The sequence below is a fragment of the Saccoglossus kowalevskii genome, chromosome 2 (genome assembly GCF_978046115.1).
Source record: "Saccoglossus kowalevskii chromosome 2, keSacKowa6.1, whole genome shotgun sequence".
Taxonomy (NCBI): domain Eukaryota; kingdom Metazoa; phylum Hemichordata; class Enteropneusta; family Harrimaniidae; genus Saccoglossus; species Saccoglossus kowalevskii.
Genome location: NC_140642.1, coordinates 30150738 through 30168532, shown reverse-complemented (window position 1 = coordinate 30168532; position 17795 = coordinate 30150738). Strand labels below are relative to the sequence as shown.

At 36.3% G+C, this 17795-nt stretch overlaps 2 protein-coding genes across 2 annotated transcripts; one reads left to right on the top strand and one right to left on the bottom strand.

Moving 5' to 3' along the window:
* Positions 1-10241: 10241 nt before the first annotated feature.
* Positions 10242-15412, bottom strand: LOC102808055 (uncharacterized). Its single transcript, XM_006816967.3, has 2 exons — positions 15133-15412; positions 10242-10682 (listed from the first exon to the last, which is right to left on the bottom strand). Exons 1-2 carry the CDS (start codon positions 15233-15235, stop codon positions 10432-10434), a joined length of 354 nt encoding a protein of 117 aa, XP_006817030.1. The 5' UTR covers positions 15236-15412; the 3' UTR covers positions 10242-10431.
* Positions 15413-15554: 142 nt separating this feature from the next.
* On the top strand, positions 15555-16787 carry LOC100370310 (histone H4-like). The gene is made up of 2 exons (XM_006816968.3): positions 15555-15811; positions 16443-16787. The coding sequence occupies exons 1-2, from the start codon at positions 15632-15634 to the stop codon at positions 16572-16574; spliced, it is 312 nt and encodes a 103-aa protein (XP_006817031.1). The 5' UTR covers positions 15555-15631; the 3' UTR covers positions 16575-16787.
* Positions 16788-17795: the final 1008 nt, after the last annotated feature.

The following is a 17795-nucleotide window of genomic DNA, read 5'->3' as shown; positions in this document are numbered from 1 at the left end:
TGTTGAGTTTCTTTTTTGCATTGACAAACTTTTGGATAATCGAATGGTGACTGGCATCTAGATGAGGTGTAGGGTACTCGTGGTTCAACGACCATAAACAAATTTGCTGTAGGAGAGAAATTTAAATTCAGGAGCATTATTAGCTGAACGTTTTTTTTTGACGGTACCAATAAAATTGCAAGAATGTCAGATAGTGACAGCCATCAAAAAATAACCATGCACGACAGTTGTGATAAGGTGCTGGCCAATGTTTATCTTGTAGAAAACAAACACTGCTTTGACAAACTTACCATGACCACCAAAATGAATATTCATTGAACTCCTTGTAAGGCGATGTAAACTCGCAAATTCGCAGTATTGATCTCGCAGCCGAGACTGTCAGACGTTAGCGAGGGCCTACTCACTCCTACACGCCTGGCTATACGAGCTGAAATTAATGCAGGGATCACACGTGTGTTGGAGTGGGACTAAGACAAGTGAAACTGAGTTTGCACCCTAATGTGTAGGTTGATGCCATTGTTTCACTGAATAAGCCGAATTCAAAATGTCTGTTAAAGTGGCTTTTCCATTTGATGCAAATCAATATTACCCAGTTAAATGCGTCAAAACTTGAGTCATTTGCATATTAGTTGTGAAAAGCACCGACTGATTTCATACTTTGAAGTACGCTGCATCGAGTTGTGGAACATTACTGTATTGCAGTTTGATTATTTTTATGAATATTATTCTACAATGCATGGGAATTCCACTGTTATATACACAAACACTGAAGTCCAAGGTTCGAATTTCACCGCATAAAACCATACTTGCCATGAACCAACTAATGTAGAGTATCGATTGAACTCTTTGGCAATATGCCTAGACTTGGACCCCAAATTCTGAATAAACTTCCCTTACGAAAATGTGAGCCATTCCCACCCAGTTGCCGAAGATGAGCTGCCCAGGAGTGGCAGCTCTATAATTTTGCATGCAAATTAGCTTAGCCGCTTCCTGGTTGCTGCCACCCACATAATTCTTTTAAAATCACTACTCAAAAAGAATCCACGCTCCAATTTTTCAAGACAGAAAAACTAGTTAATTTGCATTTTCTGAAACGGCTGGTTTAAGCATTACACTTAATTGAATTTTCTTGTATATTGAAACAGTTACGTTTTCGCCACAGTTTATGATGCTTTCATCTTTGTTAAAAATATTAATAACTGCTAATGTGTTTTTTGAACAAAGTTTAGTGTACAACTGACAACAGCAAGTGTTGCATATTTTCAATTTCTTTAATTTCACAAACTACATTTTCTATCAAGATTGGTACATTATTGTACCTTCTCATTGTATTAACAAAATCATTTGAATATAGCAGAATATATTTAATGAAAAATTGAAGAAAACATTTGATTATGTGAACTAGTTTAATCAGTGAAATGGTTTGGTGGTGGTAAATTTAAAGACTGGCTGGAGGTAAAAAAAATCTATTCCATACATTGTGGTGCATCACAACATTCACAACAAATTAGGGCTAATGAAAATTGATATATAAATAAAATTCCTGGTCAGTGAAACTGATTAGAATTAAAATTGAGTTCTGCATTGAATGTACTGCTGCCCAGATAACTTGGGCTGCGCAGCTATTCCGTTTATCCAGAGAGCTATTTCTCGCCGGGGCGACAGCAGTAAACTTTCTCTCAATCCAAAAAATTCTTGCTCTGCTGTTGTGTTCTTCAAAATTACAGAGCAGTGGAAGAGTAACTGCTCATTGTGGTCCCAGTCTTGTAGCCCCAGAAAACCAGAGCCAACGCATTGCCACTTCAGGTGGGGGACAGGCAGGCTCTATTTTGGTTGCATTTAGGGAATCACCAGTTAATCTAGCCTGGGGGTGCCGGGCAATTCTGGGGGGGGGGGGCTTTCCATTTTCTGTATATGAAAAGGAGGGGCTAAAATTTTTTTCCAAGAGTGAAGGAGGGGGGGTTGGGTTATAATTTTCTGGGTTTATTCACATATATTGTATAGACGACGGCTGATGTGATGAACATACTGCAATGAGAAAGAGTTATTGTTTGTTTTATTGCACAACAATAACTTAATCAAATTAGTATAAAACATGAAACTTCATTTGTAAACAGAATAAACCTCTGTAAATAGCATAAAAAAAACTTACTGCACTTTCCACTGTATGAAGAAAAACAAACCTTTTAAACAAGTTTGTGAAAAGCAAACACTAATATAACACAAAATAAAGATAAAATATATTTATATAGTGTAATATTTTGTATGTATGTAAATAAATAAATAAAATATATATAAAAAAAAGTTTTCATATTTTTTAATAAAACAACTTTCTGAGGAACTGTAGATATTGAACCTCAGCATCTATTTTTGATCCTCTCCATTCCCATCAATATCTATCCTCATCGCAAAGAATGTCTGTATCAGCACCATCACCAGGATCATTAGAACCACTTTCACCATCCTCATAACTCTCCACTGGAACTATAGACAGGCACTCGTATTTTAACTTCAGTTCTTCATACAGCTTCATCTGCTGCTTAGCTGCAGCACAGAAGACATTGCGATGAATGAGGTATTGCAAATATACTGCATCCATCTTTGACAACTTCAAATTGGCTTCAGTTTGATCTGAGATTTCAAAATCTACTGAACCATGTATACCATCAGGGAAACATCTTTGTACAACCTCAGTGGATGTTATCCTTTGTAACAAAGCTGTAACTCCTCTTGCAAAACGATCTAGTTTTCGCTTTTTCACTTTTCTGCTGTTTTCTTTTCCCTACTTACATCTGACAGTCCATAAAATACATTTCTTAACCAAGTCAGTGTTTTATCAAGATCTGCCATGAACTCAGTAGATTGAAAATTTTTTAGATCAGATTCAGAATGGCTAACTAGTAGCCATCTGGGCTCTCTCTGGAATTTGCTAGGTAATAGTAAATTTACTAATCAAGAAAAAAAAGTATTAGTAAACTTTGTCTGGAAACTGCAGAGAATTTTCCCGCGACCGAGCACAACGGGGAAGAGAGAAGGAGAGGGAGGTGTCCCCTCTTTCGTCCGCCGAAAACAAAAACAGCATGCTGAAAATGGTGCTTGCTGGTGCAACCTGAGCTCTAATTTTGTGTGTAATTTCATGACATCAAATTAGGCAGTCTGCTCCACAAAATGTACCATTTATGATGGTACAACAAAACATCACAACAAAATATGCAATGTAGACACCAGAACCTTTATTTGAATAACTCAGTATTAATTATACATATTCATGATAAGCTCACATTGTTAACAGTGGAGAAAATAGTCATCATTCAAAAGTTCACTAAGTTCACTGCCTAGAACACAAGTCATCCTGTGAATAAATTTTCACAGGAAATTTCTCAGAAAAAAAACTCTATGCCAATCAATATTATTAAGAAGTAATCTCCCGTGCTCATCATGCAAACCCGCATGTTGACGTTTATGACGACACAAAATGACTATTTTCATCGAAATTTCTGAGTTAAAGTGAAAAAGTAACTAAAGTAACTTTCGGTCTTGTAACTCGATCTCAATGCTAAGATCGATTTTCGATCGATTCGCTAACATTGTCTCACCTTCCATTAGCTGTGGAATCATAGCCCTATGTTGCCGACCGCATTATTTACGCGACAGACACTGGCCGGCCCATGTTTGACATACAACAACAAAAATAAAAACAAGACGTCCGAATGAAAATGGTAGGGCAAAATTAGATTGTATGTCGCACCAAAGAGCTACGGAACCGCAGCTAACCTTCCATTATTTCTGAAATCGTGCTGCAGTACGATCAATTTTCCGTTTCTTGGTGCTGTCAGGGTTAGGACACCCATGGGTTTCTGGTTCTGAACACGATTTAGCGGTTTCTCCATCTCGTCGTGAAAAATACTCGTCGAGCAGTTGTCTGCTCCTTTTTGACGTAGTCTCCATTTTCAATAAATAAACAAATCACGTGTTTGATAAGGGCGACATGAAACCGCCCCATACTGAGAGTAAAGTCGCGGGGTATCTTGAAACACATGTCGACTAAACTACGCATGTGCGATGACACCAAAATAACTTTAGAGTGGAAAAGTACATTCAGTGGCAGTTCCGTGTTGATCGCGATCACCATGTAACAATTGTTGCAATCTTAGAAGTAACGGGACATTGTTAAAATGGCAATCACTCAAACCGTAACACGCGTGATGATCACAGTCGAGTCTTGACAATTAAATGAGGGCGATTTGCGAGGGTATTTTGTACAAAATGTGTTCGTAAATCCTACTAATAGATATTTAATTTGTTCGTAAATCTTGTCCAAATTTCGTAATTTACGACATTTGCGAGCGACAGCACAGGTAGCCATTTTGTTTTAATAAATGGGCTTCCAGAGCCATATCTGACATGCTTTGACTGACTATGTTCAAATTTTATATATTCATTATACATGTATTAAAAATGGCTGATTTTGTTTCAATTAATGCTGTTCCAGAGCAATATCTCTCAATCATATTCCTGACATGTTTATATTTCAGCTATATTACTATAAATAAAACTATATCTTAAATTCGATAACTAACAGGGACTGTGCAATGCATGGCGAGTTAAAGAGTTGGTGTCCCTGGTGTCTGTCACATTATTTAGGATTGAAATTATATTGTACATGCATGATTTTTTTTTGCATATATAGTGCATATTAAGCATAACAATTTTGGCGTTATGAAATGAAACATTTACAGCATTGCTGTATATGCATACTTGCCTAATGTATAGTTCCAATGTATGTGTGGATATGCTAGGAAACCTACCAGGTAAATAATTTTGTTTGAAATTTGAATCCATATGATCTTAAACCATTTCAACGTATCAACTATTAGTAGTGTAGTGGTTGTTGAGGAACAACAATTCAATGTTAGACACTTGGCTAAAATGTTTTTAAAAATATTTTTTCAGGACATACCATTACACCAAGAGAGATGTGTTGATGTTGTTGGTGCTAACTGGAATGATCTTGATTCATTGGATGAGCTGACTGATGATTATGGTCAATGTGTTGCTTTAAAGCCCAAGACATTTAGAACAAAATACCTGTTTCACAAGACTTGTACATATGAAGAGTTAAAAAAACTGAAGGAGGAGGAAAAAGAATACAGACGACGTAGGAGGAGACGTAAACAAAGGCAGTTGAAATCAAGAAAATCAACTAGAATTATTAATTCACGTAAAGCAGGCATGCCACAAATAAAATTATCAGAGAAGAGAATCTCTAGTAATAGTAAGACTATATCTGTTGATAAAGAATCATTAAATCATAAGAAATCTGCTCTCAGAACTGGTACCAGCCAACTGAATAATGTTAAATACCAGAATGCTGTTGTAACAGATATTCAAATAGACAAGTACAACTGTGAGCAGAATGTTCACAAACAAGTAACTGTTGCGAATAATATAAAAAGGTCAAAACGAGAAAAGAGAAAGATATTTTTAGGTGAAGAATTAGATTCTCCAGCCAAGAAGCAAATGAGGATGTCCTCCAGTAATGATGTCAGGGATCAACCAATTGACAATTCATTTGAAGAATTAGTTCAGATAAGGAGTTCTGAGAATGCTGCTTAGGAATAGGTGGGTTAAAGTTGTATTGTTGGCCAAATTTTTGTTTAAAGTTTTTGACATGTTAAGTGATAAATAAAATTTGAAAGGTATTTGTCTTGCTAATATCGCAAGATCATCGAGCAGATCCATATGCATAGTTTTGATTGTTTCTTAGAGTGCCATCATGTCACTGCTGCTACCCCATCTGTGTGTTCTTTTGCTTGTCTGTTCCACCAATATGATTTTTTGGTGTTATAAAGTTAGTTCTGAGTCTCTGAATTACTTTAAAAATGAATCATACCTCTGGGGTGTTTATTCCTTTATCATAATTAAGGAAAATTTAGACCGCAATTTATGATGTTTAATGTATATATTATATCTCTAGGAATATAACAAGTATTTGATGAACATGTCAAGGCTTTAATTTTGAAGAAACTTCACCGGGATGTGCAATTCATAATGTCTGAAGATTATATAGTTGCTGGCAACTCAAAATTATGCAAATTGATATACCCCAGAAATAATACAATGATTAGAAACTACAGTAATTTTATTGGAAGAATAAATCGTGCTGCAATATAATATAATGGTTAATAAATGAAGTTTAATAATTTGTTGAGTTTCTTTTTTGCATTGACAAACTTTTGGATAATCGAATGGTGACTGGCATCTAGATGAGGTGTAGGGTACTCGTGGTTCAACGACCATAAACAAATTTGCTGTAGGAGAGAAATTTAAATTCAGGAGCATTATTAGCTGAACGTTTTTTTTTGACGGTACCAATAAAATTGCAAGAATGTCAGATAGTGACAGCCATCAAAAAATAACCATGCACGACAGTTGTGATAAGGTGCTGGCCAATGTTTATCTTGTAGAAAACAAACACTGCTTTGACAAACTTACCATGACCACCAAAATGAATATTCATTGAACTCCTTGTAAGGCGATGTAAACTCGCAAATTCGCAGTATTGATCTCGCAGCCGAGACTGTCAGACGTTAGCGAGGGCCTACTCACTCCTACACGCCTGGCTATACGAGCTGAAATTAATGCAGGGATCACACGTGTGTTGGAGTGGGACTAAGACAAGTGAAACTGAGTTTGCACCCTAATGTGTAGGTTGATGCCATTGTTTCACTGAATAAGCCGAATTCAAAACGTCTGTTAAAGTGGCTTTTCCATTTGATGCAAATCAATATTACCCAGTTAAATGCGTCAAAACTTGAGTCATTTGCATATTAGTTGTGAAAAGCACCGACTGATTTCATACTTTGAAGTACGCTGCATCGAGTTGTGGAACATTACTGTATTGCAGTTTGATTATTTTTATGAATATTATTCTACAATGCATGGGAATTCCACTGTTATATACACAAACACTGAAGTCCAAGGTTCGAATTTCACCGCATAAAACCATACTTGCCATGAACCAACTAATGTAGAGTATCGATTGAACTCTTTGGCAATATGCCTAGACTTGGACCCCAAATTCTGAATAAACTTCCCTTACGAAAATGTGAGCCATTCCCACCCAGTTGCCGAAGATGAGCTGCCCAGGAGTGGCAGCTCTATAATTTTGCATGCAAATTAGCTTAGCCGCTTCCTGGTTGCTGCCACCCACATAATTCTTTTAAAATCACTACTCAAAAAGAATCCACGCTCCAATTTTTCAAGACAGAAAAACTAGTTAATTTGCATTTTCTGAAACGGCTGGTTTAAGCATTACACTTAATTGAATTTTCTTGTATATTGAAACAGTTACGTTTTCGCCACAGTTTATGATGCTTTCATCTTTGTTAAAAATATTAATAACTGCTAATGTGTTTTTTGAACAAAGTTTAGTGTACAACTGACAACAGCAAGTGTTGCATATTTTCAATTTCTTTAATTTCACAAACTACATTTTCTATCAAGATTGGTACATTATTGTACCTTCTCATTGTATTAACAAAATCATTTGAATATAGCAGAATATATTTAATGAAAAATTGAAGAAAACATTTGATTATGTGAACTAGTTTAATCAGTGAAATGGTTTGGTGGTGGTAAATTTAAAGACTGGCTGGAGGTAAAAAAAATCTATTCCATACATTGTGGTGCATCACAACATTCACAACAAATTAGGGCTAATGAAAATTGATATATAAATAAAATTCCTGGTCAGTGAAACTGATTAGAATTAAAATTGAGTTCTGCATTGAATGTACTGCTGCCCAGATAACTTGGGCTGCGCAGCTATTCCGTTTATCCAGAGAGCTATTTCTCGCCGGGGCGACAGCAGTAAACTTTCTCTCAATCCAAAAAATTCTTGCTCTGCTGTTGTGTTCTTCAAAATTACAGAGCAGTGGAAGAGTAACTGCTCATTGTGGTCCCAGTCTTGTAGCCCCAGAAAACCAGAGCCAACGCATTGCCACTTCAGGTGGGGGACAGGCAGGCTCTATTTTGGTTGCATTTAGGGAATCACCAGTTAATCTAGCCTGGGGGTGCCGGGCAATTCTGGGGGGGGGGCTTTCCATTTTCTGTATATGAAAAGGAGGGGCTAAAAATTTTTTCCAAGAGTGAAGGAGGGGGGGGGGTTGGGTTATAATTTTCTGGGTTTATTCACATATATTGTATAGACGACGGCTGATGTGATGAACATACTGCAATGAGAAAGAGTTATTGTTTGTTTTATTGCACAACAATAACTTAATCAAATTAGTATAAAACATGAAACTTCATTTGTAAACAGAATAAACCTCTGTAAATAGCATAAAAAAAACTTACTGCACTTTCCACTGTATGAAGAAAAACAAACCTTTTAAACAAGTTTGTGAAAAGCAAACACTAATATAACACAAAATAAAGATAAAATATATTTATATAGTGTAATATTTTGTATGTATGTAAATAAATAAATAAAATATATATAAAAAAAAGTTTTCATATTTTTTAATAAAACAACTTTCTGAGGAACTGTAGATATTGAACCTCAGCATCTATTTTTGATCCTCTCCATTCCCATCAATATCTATCCTCATCGCAAAGAATGTCTGTATCAGCACCATCACCAGGATCATTAGAACCACTTTCACCATCCTCATAACTCTCCACTGGAACTATAGACAGGCACTCGTATTTTAACTTCAGTTCTTCATACAGCTTCATCTGCTGCTTAGCTGCAGCACAGAAGACATTGCGATGAATGAGGTATTGCAAATATACTGCATCCATCTTTGACAACTTCAAATTGGCTTCAGTTTGATCTGAGATTTCAAAATCTACTGAACCATGTATACCATCAGGGAAACATCTTTGTACAACCTCAGTGGATGTTATCCTTTGTAACAAAGCTGTAACTCCTCTTGCAAAACGATCTAGTTTTCGCTTTTTCACTTTTCTGCTGTTTTCTTTTCCCTACTTACATCTGACAGTCCATAAAATACATTTCTTAACCAAGTCAGTGTTTTATCAAGATCTGCCATGAACTCAGTAGATTGACTGCAGTTCACTCACCATGCTGTCATTGTAAGCCGTCTGTTCAGTAGCCCACTGTTTTAGGTGTCTTCCATAACAGGTAAATAAGTGAGAGTAACTTTCCCCAACCAGTGCCAAACAGTGAGAGGCCGTACCACTTCTTAAGCGTGCATGAGACCCCATGTGTGAATAGTAATAGTGAAAGAAGACAGCCAGATGATTGGCAGCCACGTTTCAACATCACGCAGAATTTCAAAAATGGGCATTTATCTTTGAAGAATACTGAGAGCATCAAAGAATTTTCCTCTAAGTATACAGTGGAAGAGCAATATGTCATGGACTATTTACAACACCTTACCACACTAAAGCAAATGAAAACCATTAGGGAAAAAGGTAGAAAGAAACAAAAAAAGCAGGAAAAAAGTCATAGTGATTATGACTGGATTTCTTTGGTGTTGAATGGGACACTAAAAACATTGACAGCAGCCGAGTTGGATAAGTACCTGAACCATAATAAGCTACCAAAAAAGGGAACAAACATGACAAAATGAAAGCAATTATCAGTGATGTAATCAGAAAATCATATAAAGATCAAGCAAAAACACATAAAATCACTGAACATTTACAAACAGTAAACACCAGAATGTACAACACTGACGAAACTGACTCGGGGGGGGGACTCGATTGTGATGATCTTGTTGACAATGCAGAGGAAATAGAGACTGATGACTTAATATTTCCTTAAACTGTAGTGACGAGGTTAGGGAGAAGAGCTGGAACCATGCAACGATTCATTAATGTAAATCTTTGTTTAAAAAAAAAAATTCATGGGGGGGGGGTACCATATTTTGTCTTTTTCTAAGGGGGCACAGCCCAATTTTTAATATATACGGGGGGGGGGCTTGTGATTATTTAACAATAACATGTGAAATTCATCGGCACCCCCTCGGTCAACTGGTGATTCCCTTATGCTAGTATTGGCGGAGCCTAGCACGAGGTAGAAAAAATGATAGACATGTCTACCCTAGTAATAATGCGCCCTCTGTAGGTTAAATTGTAGTATTGGAGTTTTGTCCTCTGTCCCAGTTCATATGCAATACAAGTTGAACGCTAGCGCTATGCGAGTTTAGTAATGTTGATATTCGATGCCAGAATATACAAGATTGTAGATAATGAAAGACATAATACGAGAGCATGTTTAATATTTTTATTTGAATACTTTGATAATTGTCATTACTTGTTTGGTAACTAAGTACAAAATCAGTGATGCAGTTCACCCATATATCAAATACAATAAATCCACCAGTGTACGAGATTCAATAATAAAGCCACATGCGTAATCGCAATAATCTGATTGCGGCATGCAAATCAAATATTGTCCGTTCATTTTTTCGGTATGAGCACAGGGTGAATATGGGGTATGACCCCTCCCCGTGAAATAGTCACTTTGCGGAGAAGTTGATCAAGTTCGGTGTCATTTCGCACACCGAGCATTATATGCCTTGGTCCTACAGTTTTCTTCTTGTAGTCCTGAGCAGCATTACCAGCCAACTCCATAATTTCTGCCGTTAAGTATTCCAACACTGCTGCTAGATAAATCCCTGCCGAAACTGCCGTCCTCTGCGAGTACCTTCCTGTAGAGAATATATATAGACAGTTTATGAATCGTTCATCATGCGTAATGGTTGGAGTTATTAAAATAAGTTGCATTGAAGTAAGTCACTGGGACAGGCCTCCTAGGAAAGATTGGTATTTTTGTCCCGATTTGTAGGAATCTGAAAAACGAGTTTCACAACTTGTCTCTTATTTACTAGTAGTTTTATGCGTCATACAAGATGGCGGCCCCCATGTAGTAAATACATTTATTTAATTATCACGTGTGCGCCAGCTGACTGTGATTGATACATCTTCAAACTAATGCCGGACGTTTCGGGCATTTTTTTTAAAAACAGGCGGACGTTTCGGTCGCGGATGTGTTTTTTTTCACACGAATGTAGAAGGTTTCGACCACGGGAAGTTTCGTACGTTACACAATTCGTACTACAAATTTTATATTTATACGATTCGTTAAAAGCACGGCATGCGCATCTGTATCTAGTACGTTATTAGTAAATAAATATGCCGTGTTTGTAACAAATGAGATAACGTTCCAGTTTATTAGTAATGTTTTGAAACTTTCTATAGCCACACGGTGATCATTTTAATTGTCATAGTTATTCAGAAAGTAGAAGACGATGAAAGCCGCGTCTTCAAAATCACATGACAGATGGGTAACTGATATTATCTGAGAAATGGGACTTGAAGTTGAATGTGGACTCATTGTCTAATAGACCTGAAAGAAATAAGGTGGTTATATATAATATTCCAGAAAGAATGGAGGAAAGCTCACGTAATATGGTCGAGTTCATAAATAGCCTTGGTAAACGAACTTGGGATTGCTGAAGCCAAAAGCTGGGAAATTGAACCGAGTCACCAAACTCCAGCTGGTCCTGCAATGGGTAAAAATATACCATCCATATTAAGTTATTGAAATTCCAGGAGGAAGTGTCATTGTTGAAGTTGGTTCCACGTAATTTAATGTCAAAAACAATGTGGAAGGGTCAATGATGACAGTCTCCGATGACGCGACACAATCAGTTCGCCGTGATCGTAAAGTACTTTTTGCGGGGAAAAACAACTTCAAACTGAAATTCCCTGGTAGAAAGGTTATTGTCCCATTACAAGTACCAGCAGTGCTATTTGAAAATGATGAAGGCAAGCTAACGTCTGAAATGTTTGAGAGAAGCTACCATGGTGATTACGTGTAGTAGTCAGATACATATTGACTGTTGCTTGTTCTCGTTGAACTTTTTTTATTTTTCCTCTGTACTATGTGATAAACATTTTATATTATGTTATATTTATAAGGCATTTCTCGCTGACAACAAACTTTAAAAGGTGTAATATACGGATAGGCAAGCATTTGTTTTACCACGAGTACCACCAGTGTCACTATTTGAAGTTGATGAAAAGAAAGTTAACACGTCTGAGTGATGAGAGTGGCCACCATGGTGCATGGTGATAACAAGTATATGAGACAGCTACATAATGACTTATTTGTTCTCTGTGACCTTTAATTTTTTCTCTTTGCAGCTAAAATCTTAATTTAAAACGATATACTTTCAAAGTCGTCGGGATTATTGATTATCTCAGACTCCCTACACGATAATGCAAGATTAGTTGATATCATGCCCTCAATTGCATCTGATTCTGTACTTTTTTTACATTTAAGTAACGACTCTATGGATAAACACGGTACATTGTACTGGAAGTTTAATTATAGTTTGTGTCTCGATCAGGACTTTGTTAATCAACTTGTACAACAATATTAACACGCCATTGGGACATGGGTGTCCATGAAATGCAAGATTTGGAGTTTTACAATTTCCTATGCAAAAAATAAAGCCCAAATAAATTGGAGAAATCAATTAAAGATTTGGAATCAAATTTAGGCGAGAATTATATGGCACTTTACACTGATCTGAAATTACAGGGTGGGTTAATAATCAGGTACAGGTGCAGGTGCAACTATTATGGAAAAGGGGAAAATAGTATTTAAGAATAACAAATAGAACACTGTCAACAGTGAGACGTTTGAATGTTGTTGGTAATGAAATTAGTTAGTGACCATTATAAGATTAATAACTATTAAAGAATTCTATTCTAAACTTTATGCCAATTGATTTCTATAGCAGTAACTCAGAGTCGTTTTTGAAAGGTGATAACATTCCCCAGATGGAGGTGAAACAATAGTGTGAAGGAGAATTAATAACAATAAAGCACCGGGGAACGATGGTCTCTGCTGATTTATAAGACATTTTGGCCAGTAATAGGAAGGCATTTATTTAATAGTATTAATCATTCATATCACAAAGGTTTGTTAGGCGTTTCACAAAGACAGGGTGTCATCACGGCAATTGCCAAGAAAAGGTAAAGGTAAAACATGCATTTCAAATTATCGGCAAATATAATGTAGACGTTATTGCATCCAAAGGTATTTTTAAAAGCGCATGTTTTATGTCTTTTGTAATTCATCCAGACCAATGTGCATTTGTAAAAGGTAGTTATATTGGGGGCGCTATACGAACAGTTCTTGATATGTGGTATTCTAAACAGAATGATATATCAGGTGTTCTAGTGTCTAGACCCCCCCCCCCCCCCAAGGCATTTGATTTGGTCGGCCATACGTTTATTATTGAAGCCCTAAAATTTGATAATCATTTATAAATTGGATGCAAAGGTTTTATAAATGTGTGTCATGAACCATGGTATTACAACAATGGTCTTAATATGATTGAAACTTATAAAATCACAACAAATAAAGCGAGTTTTAAGGGGTTTTGAGAGCAATATTATTTTTTTGGTGCAACATGGAGATTGAAGAGTTAAATAATAAATAAAGATAAACAAAGTCACACTCTTCTATTTTTATATGTTACAAGACTGATAACAAAGTACCCATATAAATGCAGAAACTGTATAGCAAATTGAAAACCAGTTTACTTTGGAATATTACATTTTTAAAGATTTGTAACCATTCAGTGTATTTTAGGGGACTGGCAAACAAAATTATTAATAGTATTGGGGATCTAATTGATACTAATGAAAACTTTCATAATTGGACATTTTGGAATATTTAGGGTATTATAGATGCTATTCCAAGGAAATGGAAAAATATAATTCATAGAAACAGACATACACATGTTGATTATGATGAAATGATTTATTGTAAGCCCTCCTGCATAGATATTCATTCAATTACAAGTAAAAAAAAAGTGGGATATAGTTGAGACTCCAATCATTGTCAGTAGCTTTCATGACTTGTATATATTGACTTTCATGACTTGTTTTCTCTGAAATGAACAATGCGATATTTACACTTCCTTCACGGACAACTATAGCTACAGCAATGAGAGCTTTTCAGTTCCAAATTCTACAGATACATACCAGTCAACGCAAAATTATTTGAATGGAACCTTGTAAATTCCCCATCATTTTCGCCCTGCCAATTGTATAATGAAACAATTGAACATATTTTAGTTGACTGTCATTGTGTTAAAAAAATTATGGAATGCATTTTAGGCAGACTGAAGTATTATTCAACAAATAGATAAAGTAAATATAGTTTAAGGTATTTTAATTTTTAACCACTTCATTTTACTGTTCAAAAAGTATATTTATAGTTGTAGAAGATGTGCTACAGTCCCTTCTGCAAATGTGTTTAAGTCACTAGTCCGTGAAAAAAGCAAACTGAGTTGGAAATAGCCCTATATGAAGGAAATGATCAGTATCGTAAATGGGATCTCTTAAATGATTGGTTGGTTGGTTTAATACAATTGTTTTTGTCTCGCCACCATATACCACTCTGGGTTTGTCATGTACATTTTTGTTGTCATTATCAGTTTGGTTTCTTTTTCTTTATTTGGAAATTAAAAAAAATGTTCACATGGCGAAATTATAACATTGACAAATCTTCACATTATACAAACTGATATTTCATTTTAGCATTGACATACATAAATTAAAAACCTGCATTTGATATTTTTAATTAACGCCATATATATATATATGATATATATATCAATAACAGTAACAGTAACAATAATGCATTAATTATAATAATTTTTTAAATTCCAAAACGTCGGCTATTAAAAAAAAGTCACGGTCGAAACGTCAGTCCACCCGCGTAACAGATTAGGGAAAAACGTTAGCCACGTTTGGCTACACCGTGCCCGTCGGCAACCAACCCCATGCCATGCCATGCCACGCCACTTAACTTGCGTACAAACACTACAAATGACAGTGCAGTTTCTGTCCTTAGACGAATAATGGAAACCTGTATTTTGCAAGTATTTTCCACTTCTACCCACCGTCCCTCAATGTTGAGGGACGGTGCTCTACCTAAAGTAGTGTCAATGTACAGTATAAATTTAACTGCAACTTGGCACAGGAGAGTTATGAATTATAAAGTTATGACACAATTGCCTCACAACGACTAAACTAAAAAGTACATCAATAGAAAAAAATCTCTTTGCAATAACTCACCTTTTTTGAGATACCGTCTCAGTCTTGCTACAGGAAATATCACACCTGCCTTGCTACTGATAGTTGTGCGGGTTTTCTTATTCTCTTTTCGAGTTCCCGCCATCCTTCACTGTTCACTACCACGGCGCGTGCATATTCAGGATACGCGATAAACACGAATCATTGCCGAAGAGCAATTACATTCGATGAAAACGTGCAACTAAAAATGTGTGAAACGTCTATCGTCGAGCAAACATACGGCTCCTGCTAACACATGGTAAGATGAAATGTAATCAATTTCTCGCTGCCAATGAACGATGAATATTCTAACTGGGTTGACCAATAAGACAACCAATCACATTGGACAGGTGGTCGAATATCACAATCGGCTTTCTGATTGGTGCAACACATTAGAAAAGACAGCTATAAATATGAGTGAGATGTGAAGTTTAGTAGAACTCCGTCTGAGACGAATTTATAATCTGCTTCATATTGGCTATTAGAGACTCGACACCCAAACATGAGTGGACGTGGAAAAGGCGGTAAGGGGTTGGGAAAAGGAGGTGCTAAACGTCACCGCAAAGTACTACGTGATAACATCCAAGGTATTACCAAACCAGCTATTCGTCGTCTTGCACGTCGTGGCGGAGTTAAACGTATTTCTGGTCTAATTTATGAGGAGACAAGAGGCGTACTTAAAGTAAGTTCTGATACGGTTAAACGCTATCGTAGTCTAATGTTCACGTCTTGGATATATTGATTAGGACTTGGCGGAATGTTTTTTCTTTGGGTAATTTCAGAAAACCAGTGTCTGTACGTATTATATTCTGCATTTAACTTTACAGTGGTTAGTAATGCCGGCAACACCTGAGCATACTGAAGGGGCTGTTCTACGCTGTTCTACGCAGTTGCAAGTCGTGTTTGCGAGTGTAAAGCAGTAATGATAGTTTCCCTGATGCGCGATCTGGACAATAGTGCATCGATGTTCATTTTATACGGCATACTTTCCCTAACGTGTCATGTACACTTTAACGCCATCACCACCAATGGTCACGTAGTATATTTTAGGCCTTGCGTACAAGTTTATTTCAATGAGTCCCACTTTCTAGTTTTACTAAACCACTTGTACGTGTACCACAATTTACACTACAGAGTACTAGTCGCGTTCCGCACACGCGTTAAATGAGTTACAAATGTATACTTGCTGCTAGCTAGTGATATTTTCAAAATTCGACAGCTGAACTACAGCTATACGTCTAGTTTGTTTCTTCTATAGTGACGCGAATTACCATGCTAGGAAAACTCTCAACTAATTTTATTTCTACCTGTAGATATTTCTAGAGAATGTTGTCCGTGATGCAGTTACATACACCGAACACGCAAAGAGAAAGACGGTCACAGCAATGGACATAGTCTACGCTCTAAAGCGCCAAGGACGTACTCTATATGGTTTTGGTGGTTAGCCAGTCAACTATTCCCGCCCAAACAGACAAGTTGATGAAAATCGACCACCTGTCGAATATTTTAACATTTCAGCCACTTCGCGGTATGTGTGCATACCAACAATTGCATAGAACCAAACAAGAATTTAAAGAATCGATAACATTTGAATAGCGGAATTGTATTTTTGTATTTATCGTCTGTATATTTTTGTGAATAAACTCTCGTTAAAAATAGTTTGCCTTGTGTTCCCAATCAGACTAGACATGGCGAGCCCAAGTGTGTATCCCAAGACCTGCCATACGTCAATAGTCCAATATTGCATTGCATTGCATTGCATTGCATTACATGGCTGGCTGGCTGGCTATGTGATGGAATACCACGTACACAAGAGTTTCTAGTTTCTATCGTGATCTTGGATCACGATATTATTAAAGGTTTTCAAGTTGAACTAATGTGATACTCTTTAGAAAACTACTTTTAATAATATACAAGACATTGTGCGAGGCTAGCCGAACATTGAAATTCTCTTGAATTGATAATATTTTCCATAATTTGACTTGATAATCAATTAACGTAGATATGCAGTTTACCCGATAGTTATTTTAATTAGGAAACCAAAATGAACTCCCTTGTCCACAAAACTATGTTTTCCGAAAGCTTATTGTATGAATTTTCTTTTTGTAGACACTAGTTTGAAATATGCACAAAAATGTGCTTTTTTGGTCAAAAGTGATTTAAAACAAATTAGCTTCTAAACCATGCTTCTGTTTCCTGTAAAAATTGGTACATCTGTTTACTATGAAGAAAGTGCCGGCTTGAAAACTGTCTACCAGTTGTCAATTTTGCAGGGCGGCAGCTCAAATTTCACTAATTCAAGTTTATGCATAAATTAACACCCAGACTAGTTGTCTGTACGATTGTTGTAACACTGTTCAACCAAAAAACAATGCCCTGACGGCGTTTTGAAGATAAACTCATTGTCAATTATTTGTGAAAATTTCAAAACAAAAGGTCAAAGCTTCTAGGAGCTATTTTTTTTTTCTGGGATGTGCACTAAAATAAGCTGAGATAATTGCTAATTTGCATAACAATTCACTCAGTAAGAAGTTTGCTAATGCTCATAATTAAAATAGCTGTAAATTTAAATGTATTATCGTTTTGTAAAACGTTATAGTGCATAATATGGAGATCCCGTCATTTCTTTTTTCACCATGTTTTTTATAATTTATGTACAGCCTTGC